The 14,460-nt window shown below is 38.2% G+C and overlaps 1 protein-coding gene across 6 annotated transcripts in view; it reads right to left on the reverse strand.

Annotated features, from left to right (window-relative positions):
- SSH2 (slingshot protein phosphatase 2) overlaps positions 1–14,460 on the reverse strand; it is a 142,297-nt gene that overhangs the window by 35,048 nt on the left and 92,789 nt on the right. For 4 of the 6 annotated variants that reach the window (XM_081805509.1, XM_081805506.1, XM_081805510.1 and 1 more), the window contains 5 exons: positions 11,081–11,149; positions 10,231–10,296; positions 6,234–6,428; positions 2,514–2,607; positions 2,249–2,377 (listed from right to left, as the gene is read on the reverse strand). In XM_081805509.1, the coding sequence (XP_081661635.1) occupies positions 2,249–2,377; positions 2,514–2,607; positions 6,234–6,428; positions 10,231–10,296; positions 11,081–11,149 (553 nt within the window). Of the gene's footprint in view, positions 1–2,248; positions 2,378–2,513; positions 2,608–6,233; positions 6,429–8,084; positions 8,381–10,230; positions 10,297–11,080; positions 11,150–14,460 lie in introns of those variants that run through there. The other 2 variants (XM_081805508.1, XM_081805512.1) reach the window with 2 other exon arrangements.

A 14,460-nucleotide genomic window follows, 5' to 3' on the forward strand; every position in this document is an offset into this window, starting at 1 on the left:
AAAGAAAAATACCATATGATTTCACTTATACGTGAAATATAAGAAATCAACAAATGAAACTGGACTCTATATACAGAGAACACACTGGTGGCTGCCAGAGGAAAACTGGGGGGGGGGGATGGGTGGGTAAACAGATAAAGGGGATTAAGAGTTACCAACTTCCAGTCATAAAATTAATAAATTACAGAGATGGAAATGTACGGGATAGGGAATATAGTCAATAATATTGTAATAATGTTGCATGGTGACCGATGGTGACTACCCCTACTGTGGTGAGCACTGAGTAATGTATAAAATTGTTGAATCGTTATGCTGCACACCTGAAACTAATATAGCGTTGTATGTTAATTATACTTCAATCAAAAAATAAATAGAAAGGAATGGACTTCGTGTAGCTCACTAAAAAAATTGTCTAAGCTTTCTGTAATGAACGTGAATTATTTTTGTAGTAAGTAAAAAAGCAAGACAGAAGAATATGCCAATAATCATGAATTAATAGGATGAATATCCTGGTACAAATACTCAAATGCATTTGTAGTTGATTAGAGACTCTAATCTGGGGAGAAGTGGATTGTTTTTTCTGCTAAGAATACCACTAAAACATATGATTTAGGAGGAAGGAAAGAGAAGGTAGTTCTTGAGGGGGGTGGCACCAGAGGTGGGTGGAAGTATGCCCCAAATTAAACAGGTTGAACACTCAGATATTAACTGTATTTCATATTCATCATGTCTACATCCTTTTTGGTATTAAAATACAAGCTAATGCAAAAGTGACTTCCGAGTTTACAGCTCTGGTCATTTTCTAACATGAGCTATTTTTGGCTACAGGCACTTGCCCTTCACAAAAATTAGTCATGTTACACAGAAGCAGTTGGGGGCAGGGTCCATTTGAATGAGTGACTCATAAGTTTTCCATAGATTACACAAAAATTCTTTCCAACAATACACCAGCAGGGAATACCTGAACACTTCTGGAGGTATACACAAAAGACGACGAAGCCAAGTGCTTCACAAATGGAAAGGAAAGGTCAATGATAGTTTTGCAGTATGATCTACACCCAGAAATGGCAACACACATTGGTCAAGTTAAAGTAATGGAAAAAAAAGTTCCCTTTCCAGCTCACAGCTTTTCAAGAGTAATTTCATAGCTACACAGCACGATGAATCACTCCAAGCACACATACTCTGGACTGTCAAGAAGCTAATTCAGGGCACAGCCTTCAATGGTATAAAATCTGACTGCTTGGTGATATAAGCTCTTGAATATTCAGGGGTGAGATGATCTGATTTAGTCAGTTCCTGGGCATTTATTCCTCTTGTAGGAATTCCTCTGCTTCTAATCATTTCACAAATGTCCTCACCAGAGAAAGGAAGTGAAATTCAAACCAATTAATTTATTTCCTTGTTAGCATTTTTGGTCAAAGTGTGTGGGAAGTGGAAACAAAACGAAGCTTTGACATTTCCCACTGATTCTAATTATCCTTTTTAACCTTATTCCCATTGCCATGTACAGATGGAAACTAAAACTCTTTAATATTTGGAAGGAAAATGGATCTTAGGATTTTAGAAGCTTTCTAAAGATTAGAAAGGTGTCCTTGGGCTAATTTCAGGTCACTGAATGTTCAAAAACCATGAAGAACAATTTTAAGTCACTGTAATTTTAGCAAACACAAAAATATTTGGGGGACTCAAAATGTAGCTATAAAATTCCAAATGTTTAAAAGTCCAATAGTCTCTCAGTCCTAAGTAGTCCCCACGTGCTCTGCTCAGATATATCTACCTTAGGCAAATTTGGCAAATCTCAAAGAGTGACCTCAAAGTATCATTCTATTTGTATACACTATAAAGCTATTGTGGACTGGTCTGTTTTTGACTTTTGACTATCATAAAGAACAGCTGAGATATTTAACAATCTCTGGGGGGAAAAAGGGCCTGATTTGTAGCATTTGCCCACTTCCTTGGTGTAAATTTTTGCACCAGTCAATTTCAATCTACCAGCTTGATGTCACTGAATGAGGAATTGGGAAGAGATGAGCAGAAGCACACCATTATCTAACATTTCCACCATATAATAGATGTAAATAACCTAAGAGCACAGATAACAGTAAAAAACTAGGAAGTGATGAGGTTTGAGTATTTACTACCTTTGTTTTTAAGTTACATTTTATTTAAATATACTAACAGTTTCTCCTCCAGAGCTGGTATGGACTAGATTCAGCACATCACTTAGAGTGGCTCTGAGACTTACCAAGAATACATGCTCAAATATCTGTGTAGGGCTATCCATTTGACCAAGAATCACTATCATTTCATTATCTATAAATTCCTTGAATTCTCGTAAGTTGCACACCATTTGCATTTCCAACTCAGTTCGTATCTGAAACAGAGAGGACATATTTTACTAGTCTCTGAAAAGTATCTCTGTGCTTTCAATCACTCACGATTTCTAACCTTATACCTACTGTTATCCCACACTCCTAGCCTTGGAACAGGGAGAACTCAAGGTCTCTTACCTCTTTGGATGTGATATTCTCCAAATCCTTCTGCATCATTATCTCCCTTAATTTGGTTTTAATTAATCTTTCTGTTCGCTCACGTTCAGTTGGTCTGAGAAGAGAGAAATGGTGATTTTTCTTAGGCAGGAATTTGACTAGGTTAATGAATGTGCCATTTGTTTATGTTTTCAAATTGGCAGACCTTCCCTCTATTACCCTCGAACATTTATATTCTGGGGGCATGGCAAAAAAAAAAGTATTTAAAAAAGTTTCTTTTCACAATGCATAGAATGTAAACGTGTAGAAATTATTACTTGAAGAGGTTGTACATGTCTGAAAGTCCTTAAATATATCCACATACATCTATAGGAATAAAGACAATAAGCTATACTGTGTATACTACTTTAATGCAGAATCATAGCCATGTTTCATCAAGTACCCCTGACTACCATTTGCTGAGCTAGAATACCAAGCTGGGTAGAACAGTGGTGTGACCCACTACAGAACTAGGTCTTCTGTAGCTTAAAATGCCACCTAATGCTGACCATTCATTGCTATCATTCTAGAAAACAGGAAAGATGAAAGAATGATTTCTGCCTTCTTCGTTGAGGCAAATTCACTCCAAAGAGGGTTTTCAAGGATTAACTACCAAGAGTACTTTCATCCAAAATGTGTTTCTTTTCATAAAAGCTCTCACAACATCTCTGTGAAATTGTTATCCCCATTTTACAGATACAGGAAATAAACAGCTGAAAGGTTAAATGACATGCCAAAGATCACATACACTGGCAGGAGAACCAGCACTCTCAGCCCAGCCTAACACTCTACCTGAAGAATTATGTTGCTTCCTTAATCTTCTGACTCTTAAAATAAAATTACCCTTGGAACTTTAATAGGAAATTAAACTAGGAAGCTGACTCTCCAATTACTAGAAAGGTATTGGTTCAATGTTAACTGGATGCTTCTCTCTAAAAGCATTATTTCATATTATGCAGAATTTGCATGAGGCTGACAAAGGGCACTTTGTCTCATCTTTCCCTCTTACCTACTCAAAAAAGGTATCTGCTCTGTACCTCCTTATTTGGAGATGGAACTGGACTAAGTCATCAGGCATCCTGCCTGCCCTTGCTGCCTACGGCCTTATCACTGGCTGCAAAAATAGCTTCAGTAATCTCCAAAAATGGCTGCTCTGACCTCACAACCTTGGGGCTCCCCACCACTTGGGCTCGTAGTTTCTCATGAACCCTGCAGAATACAGATAATGCCTGTGCCTTTTCCCTATCCGCCAAGGCATCCCTGTCTTGACCAGGATTAAAATTCTTAATCATGCTCCTCACCATTTTTCCTAGACTAGCTAATGGTAGAAAGTTATACATTTCAGTCTTCCATTAAAATTATTGATAAAAACAAATTTTACCATCTATGTGCATGAGTTAGATTCCCTAGTTAGCAATCTTTCTCCTAATCCTTTATAATACTTCTTTGAGGCAGAGTGGTTTGGGAGCAGACACACCTGGGTTTTAATCCCAGCCCTGCTACTTCCCAGTGGTACAACCTTGAACAAATTCCTTCCCTTCTCTGAGCGGGTTTCCTTTTCTATAAAATGAGGATAATAGTCATACTGCCTCATGAGGGTCTTAGGAGGATTAAATGAGGTACCATGTATGAAGTGCTTGGCATAATACTTGACGTACACTAGAGGCACTATGCACATATATCCCTTCCTCCCCTTCCTTGTATTTCAAAATATAAACTTTATTTGCAGTAGAGCACCCAAATCCATTTTGGCACACATTTTCCCTGTATGCTCAGCATTCTTTTTTAGGCTTTTCTAGTCAGTTTAGGGAGGAGGAGGGAATGGAAAAAAATTACAACACAAATACACTTTCTTGCTTGATTTCACTAGAGAAAAATTTGGAAAATACATAAAAACACGAAGAAAAATAAAACCACTGAAAATCCCTGCATCAGAGATAATCATTATCAATATTATGACCTACAGCTTTTCAGTCTCTCTTTCTGTGACAGACATTTGGTTAGTAAATATATCTTAAAATTGGGGTTATATGGTACATACTAAGAGCTAACATTTAATGAGCTTCTACCATGTGCTTGGGGCTACACTTTATATTATTCTTTTTGCTTGGGGATAGAGACAGATTACGGCCAATTTCCTTTCCTTTTCTTTCTTTCTGATGTAATATCCAAATTTTCTCTAATAAAATCATGAGAAATGAAAAGAAGGGTTTTCTCTCTCTCATGTAAGTCTGGTTTAGAATGTCCATTTTTTTAATTTTTTTTTTTTTAAAGATTTTATTTATTTATTTGAGAGAGAGAATGAGATAGAGAGCATGAGAGGGGGGAGGGTCAGAGAGAGAAGCAGACTCCCTGCTGAGCAGGGAGCCCGACGTGGGACTCGATCCCGGGACTCCAGGATCATGACCTGAGCCGAAGGCAGTCGCTTAACCAACTAAGCCACCCAGGCGCCCTAGAATGTCCATTTTTGAGCCAGATGAGACATCCATTCCCTTGATACCCACCAGCCAGCTATAAGGCATGAAATCAGTAACATTTTCCAAGATTCTGAAAGCCAGACTAATCCTTATCTTTTCAGTTACCGTGGGATCTTCAAAGGACTAGGGCTAATAAAAAGGAGGTCCTAGTATCAGTAACACCCTATGCAAAAAGCTTCCACTGCTTTTTTTGCCTGCTCTGTTCACACAATTCTTGGAAATTTCACCTTTTCTAGTAAAAATAAGTTTACACTACTATCTAAACTAAGTATTTTCTTAAAACAAAACAAAAAACCATGAACTGTTTTGGTATCAATTTAGGAATCTGAAGGTGAAGGTTTGTATGGTCAGATAGTAAGTAGCTACTCTTCTTTTCCAGCTGTAGAATACCTTGGAACTGCAGAAAGATCAATTCAGAGCAAAATAAACATCCTGATTAATTTCCAAAACAGTCACATAAGTTTCAACACATAGACCTAAAAAGGAAATAAACATCAACTCCACCTCAGGCCCTTATCAACTCACAGTACACCAGGGAGATTTAATAAAATCTCAATGACAAAGACCCAACAGGGCAATGGTGGGGCTGAGTCAAACACTTGAATTATAAGTTATTTTTTAAAATATGTGGACAGAAATCAGTTTAAAATTAGCACAGCAACCTAGGCAGTCTTTTAAATTGACTGGAAGCATCTTGTTTTCTTAAGTACTGGAAACATCCCTTTAAAAGCTTCTCTATATGTCGGGGCGCTTGGCTGGCTCACTCAGTACAGCATGTGACCCTTGATCTAGGGGTTGTAAGTTCGAGCTCCACACTGGGTGTAGAGATTACTTGAAAATAGAATCTTAAAACAAAACAACAAAAAGCTTCTCTGTGTCATTAATTTGCTTACCAAATGCTTCTTTCACAGATAATGCAAAGGCAGACTTCAGCCTAACTCCTTTTAAACTCAAATGTCAAATTAGTGGAATCTGAATGGGATTTTATGGTATTGCAGTTCTTTACTATGGAGATTCCATTGTGCCCAGGAGTGAAACTCCTTAGGCCTTTGCAGACAACAGAAAGAATAGGGTTCTTTGTGTGGCAGTTGTGTAGTGTAGACATTGACTAATATCACTGGATGAGATTAATTCTCCAAGAGGAGAGATTAGGGAGGAACATGTTGCTTACACCTCCTAGGATACAAGAGAGAACACTCCCGTGATCCTGAGTAAGCTGACTTACATGTCTGTGAAGAGAGCTGGAGAGTCAGGCCGGTGGGACTGCACATCCTGCATAGCATTCCATTCATTGACTGACGACTGATCTGAGTTGATGTGGCTCTCGTAATAACTCACCCAGGTGAGAAACAGGCTGCCTGGGTAGTAGTTATGCATTCTGGCCACTTCACAAGCCTTGTGTAAACTCTGTAGTGCAGACCTGAAAGATACGCTGGGAAATGAGCACTGTAGAACTGTGGGGACACCAAAAAGCCAATAATCCATGTGCATCCAAAACTCTTTCAGTTTTTAAATCCTATAGAATTTGGCCTCTGGAGAATCTATCTATTCCCTGGAATTTAAGATTCTCTGATTCCGATTATACTATATTATCTATTCATAGCAATCAGCTAGACACTTCTTGCCGATGCATTATTAAGGTTGGGGGTAGAGAGGGGCAGGAGAATTGACAACCCACCAGTGAAAAATAGGTCTGGGTACCTATGGAGCTCATGATCCTGTATGCTATATCACTACAGAACTAAAGATCTCAACTATTTACTATATAAATATTTGTTTCCCTTGGCACAGAATCATCTTACTGCATACATTTCCTATGATTCTTAGAGGGTCCACAAAGATCACATAGATAGATAGATGCCCCTAAGCCTTGAGGACATGTCCTTTCATGCCCAGGAAGTACTAATCTAATGACATTTATCATTCTTACTGCTTTAGTCTCCCAGTCTCTTTAAACCATTTATTCATACACTTGAGCCACTTTCTAAGAATAGCTCTGGTTATACTAATTAAATCTCTGACCATGAACTCAGGAACCCAAGAAGGGTAAACAAAACTGAAAGTACTTTTTTTTTTTTTACTTTTATTTTATTTGAGAAGAACCTTTTTAGTTATATATTTGGGAAAAGCTAAAACCAGAAATGCTAGGAAATTAGTTACATAAGAGCAAGGATCTTTCTACATTTTGTTTACTGATATATCTCAAGTGCCTATAAGAATGCCCAGTTCATTACCGTTCATAGTTGGAGCACAGTTAGTATTTGTTAAATGAAATGTCTTATTAGCTAAAAGCTAATGTCTTCTACGGGAAGAGGGCATTATGAGAGAATTCTATAGGCAATCCATTTACATCTTTCTTTTAAGAATACTGTTTAATTTTTTTCCCCCATAACAAAAGTGATCCATGCTAACTTTAGAAAATTCAGGGACCTTAAGTAAAAGGCAGAAATATCCTGTAGTCTGACCACTGGGAAATAACCACTGTTATTAAAGTTTTAGTATAGATCTTTCCAGTCTTTTTGTCTATGCATAGATCTATAATAACGATATGACCACATTCTACACACATTTTATTTTTATTTATTTTTTAAAAAGATTTATTTATGGGGCGCCTGAGTGGCTCAGCCGTTAAGCGTCTGCCTTCAGCTCAGGTCATGATCTCAGGGTCCTGGGATCGAGCCCTGCATCGGGGGTGGGGGGGGGTCCCTGCTCAGCAGGGAGCCTGCTTCTCCCTCTCCCACTCCCCCTGCTTGTGTTCCCTCTCTCTCATTGTCTCTCTCTGTTAAATAAATTAAAAAAAAAAAAAAGATTATTTATTTTAGAGAGAGAGAGAACAGGGGGAGTGGCAGAGGGAGAAAGAGAATCTCAAGCAGACTCCCCACTGAGTGCAGAGCCCCACTCAGGACTTGATCTCACGACCCTGAGGATCATGACCTGAGCCGAAATCAAGAGTCCGACACCCAAACGACTAAGCTACCCAGGTGCCCCTCTACATACAATTTAAACTTGATTTTAGTTTACACCTTCTTGTCAGCATCTACATCAATATTCTTCAACTAGATTATTTTAATGGTTGTATATTTAATAACATGGATGCACCATAATTTAACTAATTCCTATTTTTCAGACATTTAAATTGTTTTCCAGTTTTTGCTATTATTACAACACTGACAAACATTCTTATGGTTAAAATTTTTGCACATACCCACAATTATTACCTTAGGATAAATTCTGAGAAGTGGAATTACTGGGTCAAAAGGGCATGCAGAATGGTAAAGCATACTGGCAAATCATTCTCAAGAAAGGTTGTTCCAGTTTATTTTCCCACCAATAGTAAATGACAATGTCTGTTCCTTGAATCCTTGTCAACCCCGTATAATGTAAATTAAAAAATAAGATAATTACCAATTTGATAAGGGAAAAACATTTCAGTCCATTTTTATCAGGGAAACATTTTTCCTTAAAAAACAAAATTGCAGAATCTTTTAAAATGCTTTCTATTACTCAAAGTAAGCCAAATTCTCAGAGAAGTTTATCAAATTCTCAGAGAATTCTCTGAATTTCAGTTTCACTACATAGATTTAAAGGTAAGGGCCAGCTAAGTGCAACGTACAGGATATTCAATGCATGTTGTCTTCATCCAGGAAACTCGTGCTTCAAAAGCATATGCCACATGTGTCTGGGGCAAGTACCCTAAAATACACTCAAGGCTTAGCCACCTCAGATACTTCAGCTGCATATAGGAGCGGGAGGCTACAATAACTACCTTCCTGTGAAGGAAACACCTGGTTTAAATGCCGTTTTGATCCATAGATCATTCTTCTTTTTTCCTGTGACTTTCAGTTCACTACTCCCCAGATGGTACACCAAAAAGTTTATTCTGCAATAAGCTAACAGAAGTAAGACTAGTCAGTTTGCTTAGAACATCAAAGACTGAACTAGGTTATTACTTGAATTTTCCTTCATTGTCTTAAGAATTAAGACTGCTTTGTACTCCTTCTTAAAACACTGTCATTTATGGGACTTATGCTGTTTGGTTTTACTTGGTACCTAGGAATAGATAGGTCAGTTGCCTTTAAAGGAGCCTTAGTCAAAGAAGGTAAAAGTTTTCCATGAGAAATTTATCTGTGAAATGTGCCCTAAATCTAAAAATCTGGTTTAAACACATGACCTGTAACTCTGTCCCACCTCAATTACTGCATGAAACGGTAAGACTCTTAAGTTCAGCTGACGCTGTTTTACGACTGCACCCACTTCAAGCCTATCAATCCTGTTATTCAAGGGCAAATGAGCTCCCTGGAGTCTTTTTTCAGGCTCCTTTATTTCCTGCTTGGCTTTTGTTCTGTCCATTCTGCTCCTCATGAGGACTTCTACTACAGAACAGGCAACTGAATGAGAAACTGAAATTCAAATCCCTAGCTTAGGGATAGACTCTGACACTTACAGTCACACCATTCCCTGGTTACATTAGATCATTTTTCTAGATAATCTAGAATAAGAGAGTAAGAGTCTATTCTGCCTAAATGGAAAAGATGCTCTCAGGCCAGGTATGCAACCTCTCCAAAACTTCAACTTTCTCATCAATAATAAGGAACTAATAATATTATTTTGGGGGAGTTGGTGGTGATGATTAGATATAATCCATGTAAAGCACAATGTCTGACATATAGTTAAGCAGCCCCAAAGTGTTAGTACACCAGCTGATGATTATTAACATCTATAATGTTTAGGCTTTACTTGCATTATGCAGTCTTGAGAACAGTCATTAGCAATTTTAATGGAAACTTATCTATCAATAATATCCCTGATTACCCTAAGAAACTGAACACCAATGCACTGTAGTAGTGTGATGTTCTAGATTTGGCTCTGGACTGCTGCTAACTTAGTCGATATATCCTTGTAAGACTGTTCCAACCGGCAATCTGATTCATTAAGTATCTTCCAGAGTCTAAGAACACCTCTGAATTTCACTTGTTCACCAATGCTTAAGGCTTTCCACTATGACAATATGAAAACTGAACTCCTAGGTCATCTTTAACTATGAGGGCCACACAAACAGATCACAGAAAATCTTAAACACACAAACAGATCATAGAGCATCTTCATAGAGAACTATACTATTTCAAATACTACTGCTCACAAAATATTGCCCCAATAATATATTTAAAACTTTCATAGAAAAAAAAAAAAACCTTTCATAGAGACATTAAAAGTCCTCTTACCACATTGCCTGTACAGATACAGGTTTGAATATGTGCACTCTGTTATCCGTTGATACACTGAACCCACTAAGGAAAAAAAAATGAGATAAAAATCCACAAATGAGAGTAGGTCATTTCAATTTTGAGTTTTCAAGGTTATTTCTCAGGCTAGCAACTGCTGGCTCATTTGGAAGAAATCATCAGGCATTTCATGTAGAAGTCAGAGTACAGGACTTGACTGAAAAGCTTCAACAAATTGTCTGATTTTATCTACCAAGCAAAATGAATGGACTCCCACACTGGAGTTAGGGAATTACATAGTTTCCCAGCTGTAGCTACAGACAAACTGGTTTGCTATATATTTCTATTTGGAAGTCTTGTGGGTTCTTAGCAAACCTGACCCTGGTTTTACAAACTGGAGCAAACATCTTGGTCTCTTGGGGACACAGTCTAAAAACACCAGGAGGTGGGGGTGGAGGGTCACTGGAAGGAATTGGCACAGGAAAGGGGTTATACTGTAGGCTGACAGCTGGCAGAGGCAGCAAGAGGTTATTTGAAACAGAACATATCATCCTCTGGGAGAGCATTGCAACAGTCCCCACATGCTCAGATTAAAGAGTGAGCCAACAAACTAGTTTTTCTTTGTTTGGATTCTTACCATAGTCGGCCTAGAAGAACAGAAGTGAGAGGCCCTGGCAAGTTGTATTTTTACTCCACTTTACAAAACAGGAGTTTAAAAGGACTCACTGAGTTGCTGACATGACAGTTCACTTGGGCACACTGGGCCTCCCATTCAGCTTCATGAATGGGCACTAAGATGGAACCCCACCCCTTGGCTTTCTGTAGGAGAATAAAAAGGGAAAGCTCTTACCCATCACCATCCAAATGAATTAGGGTATCACTCCAGAGAGGCAGGACTAAGCCCATGGTACAAGTGCTACTGCAAGACAAGAAATAGTCCATAGGTTAATTCCTGTTATTCTAGGAAGCAATTCTTTATTAACTCTTTCAACACAATGGATAAAGCCCCTAAACTCTAAATTCTGGAGTGTTAGAATGGAGGAATTTCTATCATATAACTATCAATGTAATGTATGTGCTCTGGAGCTGTATCAAACAGGTGGTTAGTCAGGTCCTTATGTATTTAATAAAGAAAACTTACTGACTGAGCTCCTTGTATTGCTACCTCAAAAATGGCCACTGTCTAAAAAATCCAGGTGATTGCTGCTGACCTGTGATTGGCAGGTTTCACCCCAAGGTCACAGCATCCAACCCAACTCCAAAAATCATTTCTTTTTTTTTTTTTAAAGATTTTTTTTTTTTTAATTTATTTATTTGAGAGAATGAGAGAGAGAGAGAGCACGTGAGAGGGGGGAGGGTCGGGAGGGTCAGAGGGAGAAGCAGACTCCCTGCCGAGCAGGGAGCCCGATGCGGGACTCGATCCTGTGACTCCAGGATCATGACCTGAGCCGAAGGCAGTCGCTTAACCAACTGAGCCACCCAGGCGCCCGCAAAAATCATTTCTAATGCCAAGAACTATTGCTGGTTGCTGAAGACCTCTGAATATATAATTTGCTCAAATTTAACTCTGAGTTTTATGTAGATTTACTGAACACCAATTGGGAAATTGTGTCTCTATCCCACCACCCCTCTGGATAACTGTAATCTATCCCAGACCTCTGCCACTTTCTCTCCTTAAGGCCGCTGTAAACCATTTGCCCCTTCCATCCAGTCTCCCAAAGGCTTTGACACCCTCTCCCTGCCAATGTATACAGAAAAGCAGCATTGTACAGAAGGAATCTCAGACATGTGAACATGCAAAGTACGCACAGCAAACAGCAGAACAGCAAAGTATGGTTGAGGCACAGGCTCTGGAACCTGGGCTCTGGCACTAACTATATAATTTTAGGCAAATCATTTAATTGCTTTGTGTTCCAGTTTCCTTATCTATAAAACTGAATAAAAATACCTTCTTGATTGGGCTGTTTGTGAAGGTTAAATTAGATAACACGCTAAGAAACGTATATAACATCACCAAACATAATAACGACCACTTACTGGGGAGTTATACTTTGTCAAAATATCTGGATTTGATCCTCTTCAGTATTTCAATTCCTTTTGACAAGTTATTTACCCTTTCTCAGCCTTAATTTTTTCACCTTAACATGCAGTTAACAAAACCTACTTTCATAGGGTTATCATAAATATATATATATTTTTTATTCTTATGTTAATCCCCATACATTACATCATTAGTTTTAGATGTAGTGTTCCATGATTCATTGTTTGTGCATAACACCCAGTGCTCCATGCAGAACGTGCCCTCCTCAATACCCACCACCAGGCTAACCCATCCTCCCACCCCACTCCCCTCTAGAACCCTCAGTTTGTTTTTCAGAGTCCATCGTCTCTCATGGTTCGTCTACCCCTCCGATTTTATCATAAATATTTTAAAGTGAAACAATACATACATATGAATGTATTGTCACTTAAAACAAATGTTGAATATGAATTTTTAGTGAGTGCTCTAATACAACTGAAAGTGACTGGGGGTGTGAGGAGGGGGAGGGACATCATGAAAATGCACTGAAAACAACATGAGGAATACCAAGCTTTTGCTATCGGAGTCACTGCAGGGCTAATGAAGACCGTTCCCCAGGTGGGCTGTGTCTAGTGCTTTGCACTGTACTTGCTGGCCTGTGTTACTCAACACCGAGCACTGTGTGCTCTACTAGTGATTCCAGAATTCACGAGAATCAAATCAAGATTGCAACAGCTTATCCACATTGGAAGGCTGGGCCTGAATTCCAGATGCAGAGCTATATGCAAGAATCCAGAGGGAGGAAGAGAGCTCCACCACTATTTTTGTTGAGTAGATGAGGTGAGAACAAGGAAAACTTGTTTCGAAGATGGCTTCCCAAGATGGAGTGGGGTTATTTTCAGAGTAGTTCCTTTACTTCTTTTTTCTTTTCTTTTCTTTCTTTCTCTCTCTCTCTCTTTCTTTTTAAAATGAATGCTTAGCCAGGTTCCTAGCAACAAGTATAGTTTGGGTATAAATATGAAGGGTTTATAGCCTGGTGACAAATCTTGAAATTAAGTAACTACAGAAGATGATACGGAAGATCCAAAAGAGTGTGATCTGTGAGCTTGTGATGAGATACCAGTTAAACTTTGGACAAGTGACAGTGATATATAGGAACCAAATATCACATTTTCAGCTTATACTCAGGTCAGGCTGCTTCTTTACGTTAAGTAGCTTTTTCACACAATAGGAAAGAGAGGCCTGAATTAGGCACACCTAGTATTTTTATCTAATTTACCTTGAGTTTCATGAGATTTTTCTCCTTTCAGGTATAGGCGCTTATTTTAGTAGATACTCATCCCATTCAACAAATATTTATTGAGTGCCTATATGTACTAGACATTTCCAGGTGTTGGGGGTACAAAGAAAAATTATAAAACAACACCATAAAACTTTATTATTTTATAATTTGAAATATATTCAATGCAATTTGGATACCAAGGTTACATTGTATATTTAAAAATTTATTACTTAAGATATAACACAATACTAAAAATTTTATTATTAAAATATAACACAATGCTTAAAAATACTATAAAAAGGTTAAATGAGATGGCGAATCATATCTTGAGAACTACTTGGGAAGATATGTCTCTCATAAACAATCTGGGTTCTACTTTGGCTTAGTATTGTTTTGAAACATTAATTTTTTATATTCTCAGATACAAAATGATACAAATTCCTTCAAAAGCAATTGAGGTAGAAATGATACTAGTTTACGTGAGTGCCAGTATTCTGAAGTGGGCAGCACTTTTCTTACTGTCCAAGGAGCTCATTCACAGAAGATGGATGGGAATTCATAATACCAAGTTTACAAAAAAGAATGAAAACTAGTTTCTATAGCTTTTCACATCACTTTTTTGCCTTCCATTAAATAAAATTTTCATTTGTTAGATAAGATTCAGGCAGGACCATTACTGAAGATAGACACAGTTCACTGAGGATAAGATTACACATCTGATTTTTCACACACTGGGTCAGGAGAATCTGAAGTTGTTGCCTTGTATCTCTAGGGGAAGGCTCAAGTGAAGTTTCCAAGCAGTCCCAGTTCCTGTTTTATGGGGTTTCCAAGGGAGGAGTCAGGAAGAACCAAAGGAAATAAGATATAGAGTAGCACTGTTGAACTTTCTGCAATGATGGAAATGTTCTATATATGTACTGTCCAATAT

This window comes from Leptonychotes weddellii, chromosome 15, assembly GCF_054177405.1.
Source record: "Leptonychotes weddellii isolate Sample4059 chromosome 15, ASM5417740v2, whole genome shotgun sequence".
Lineage (NCBI taxonomy): Eukaryota > Metazoa > Chordata > Mammalia > Carnivora > Phocidae > Leptonychotes > Leptonychotes weddellii.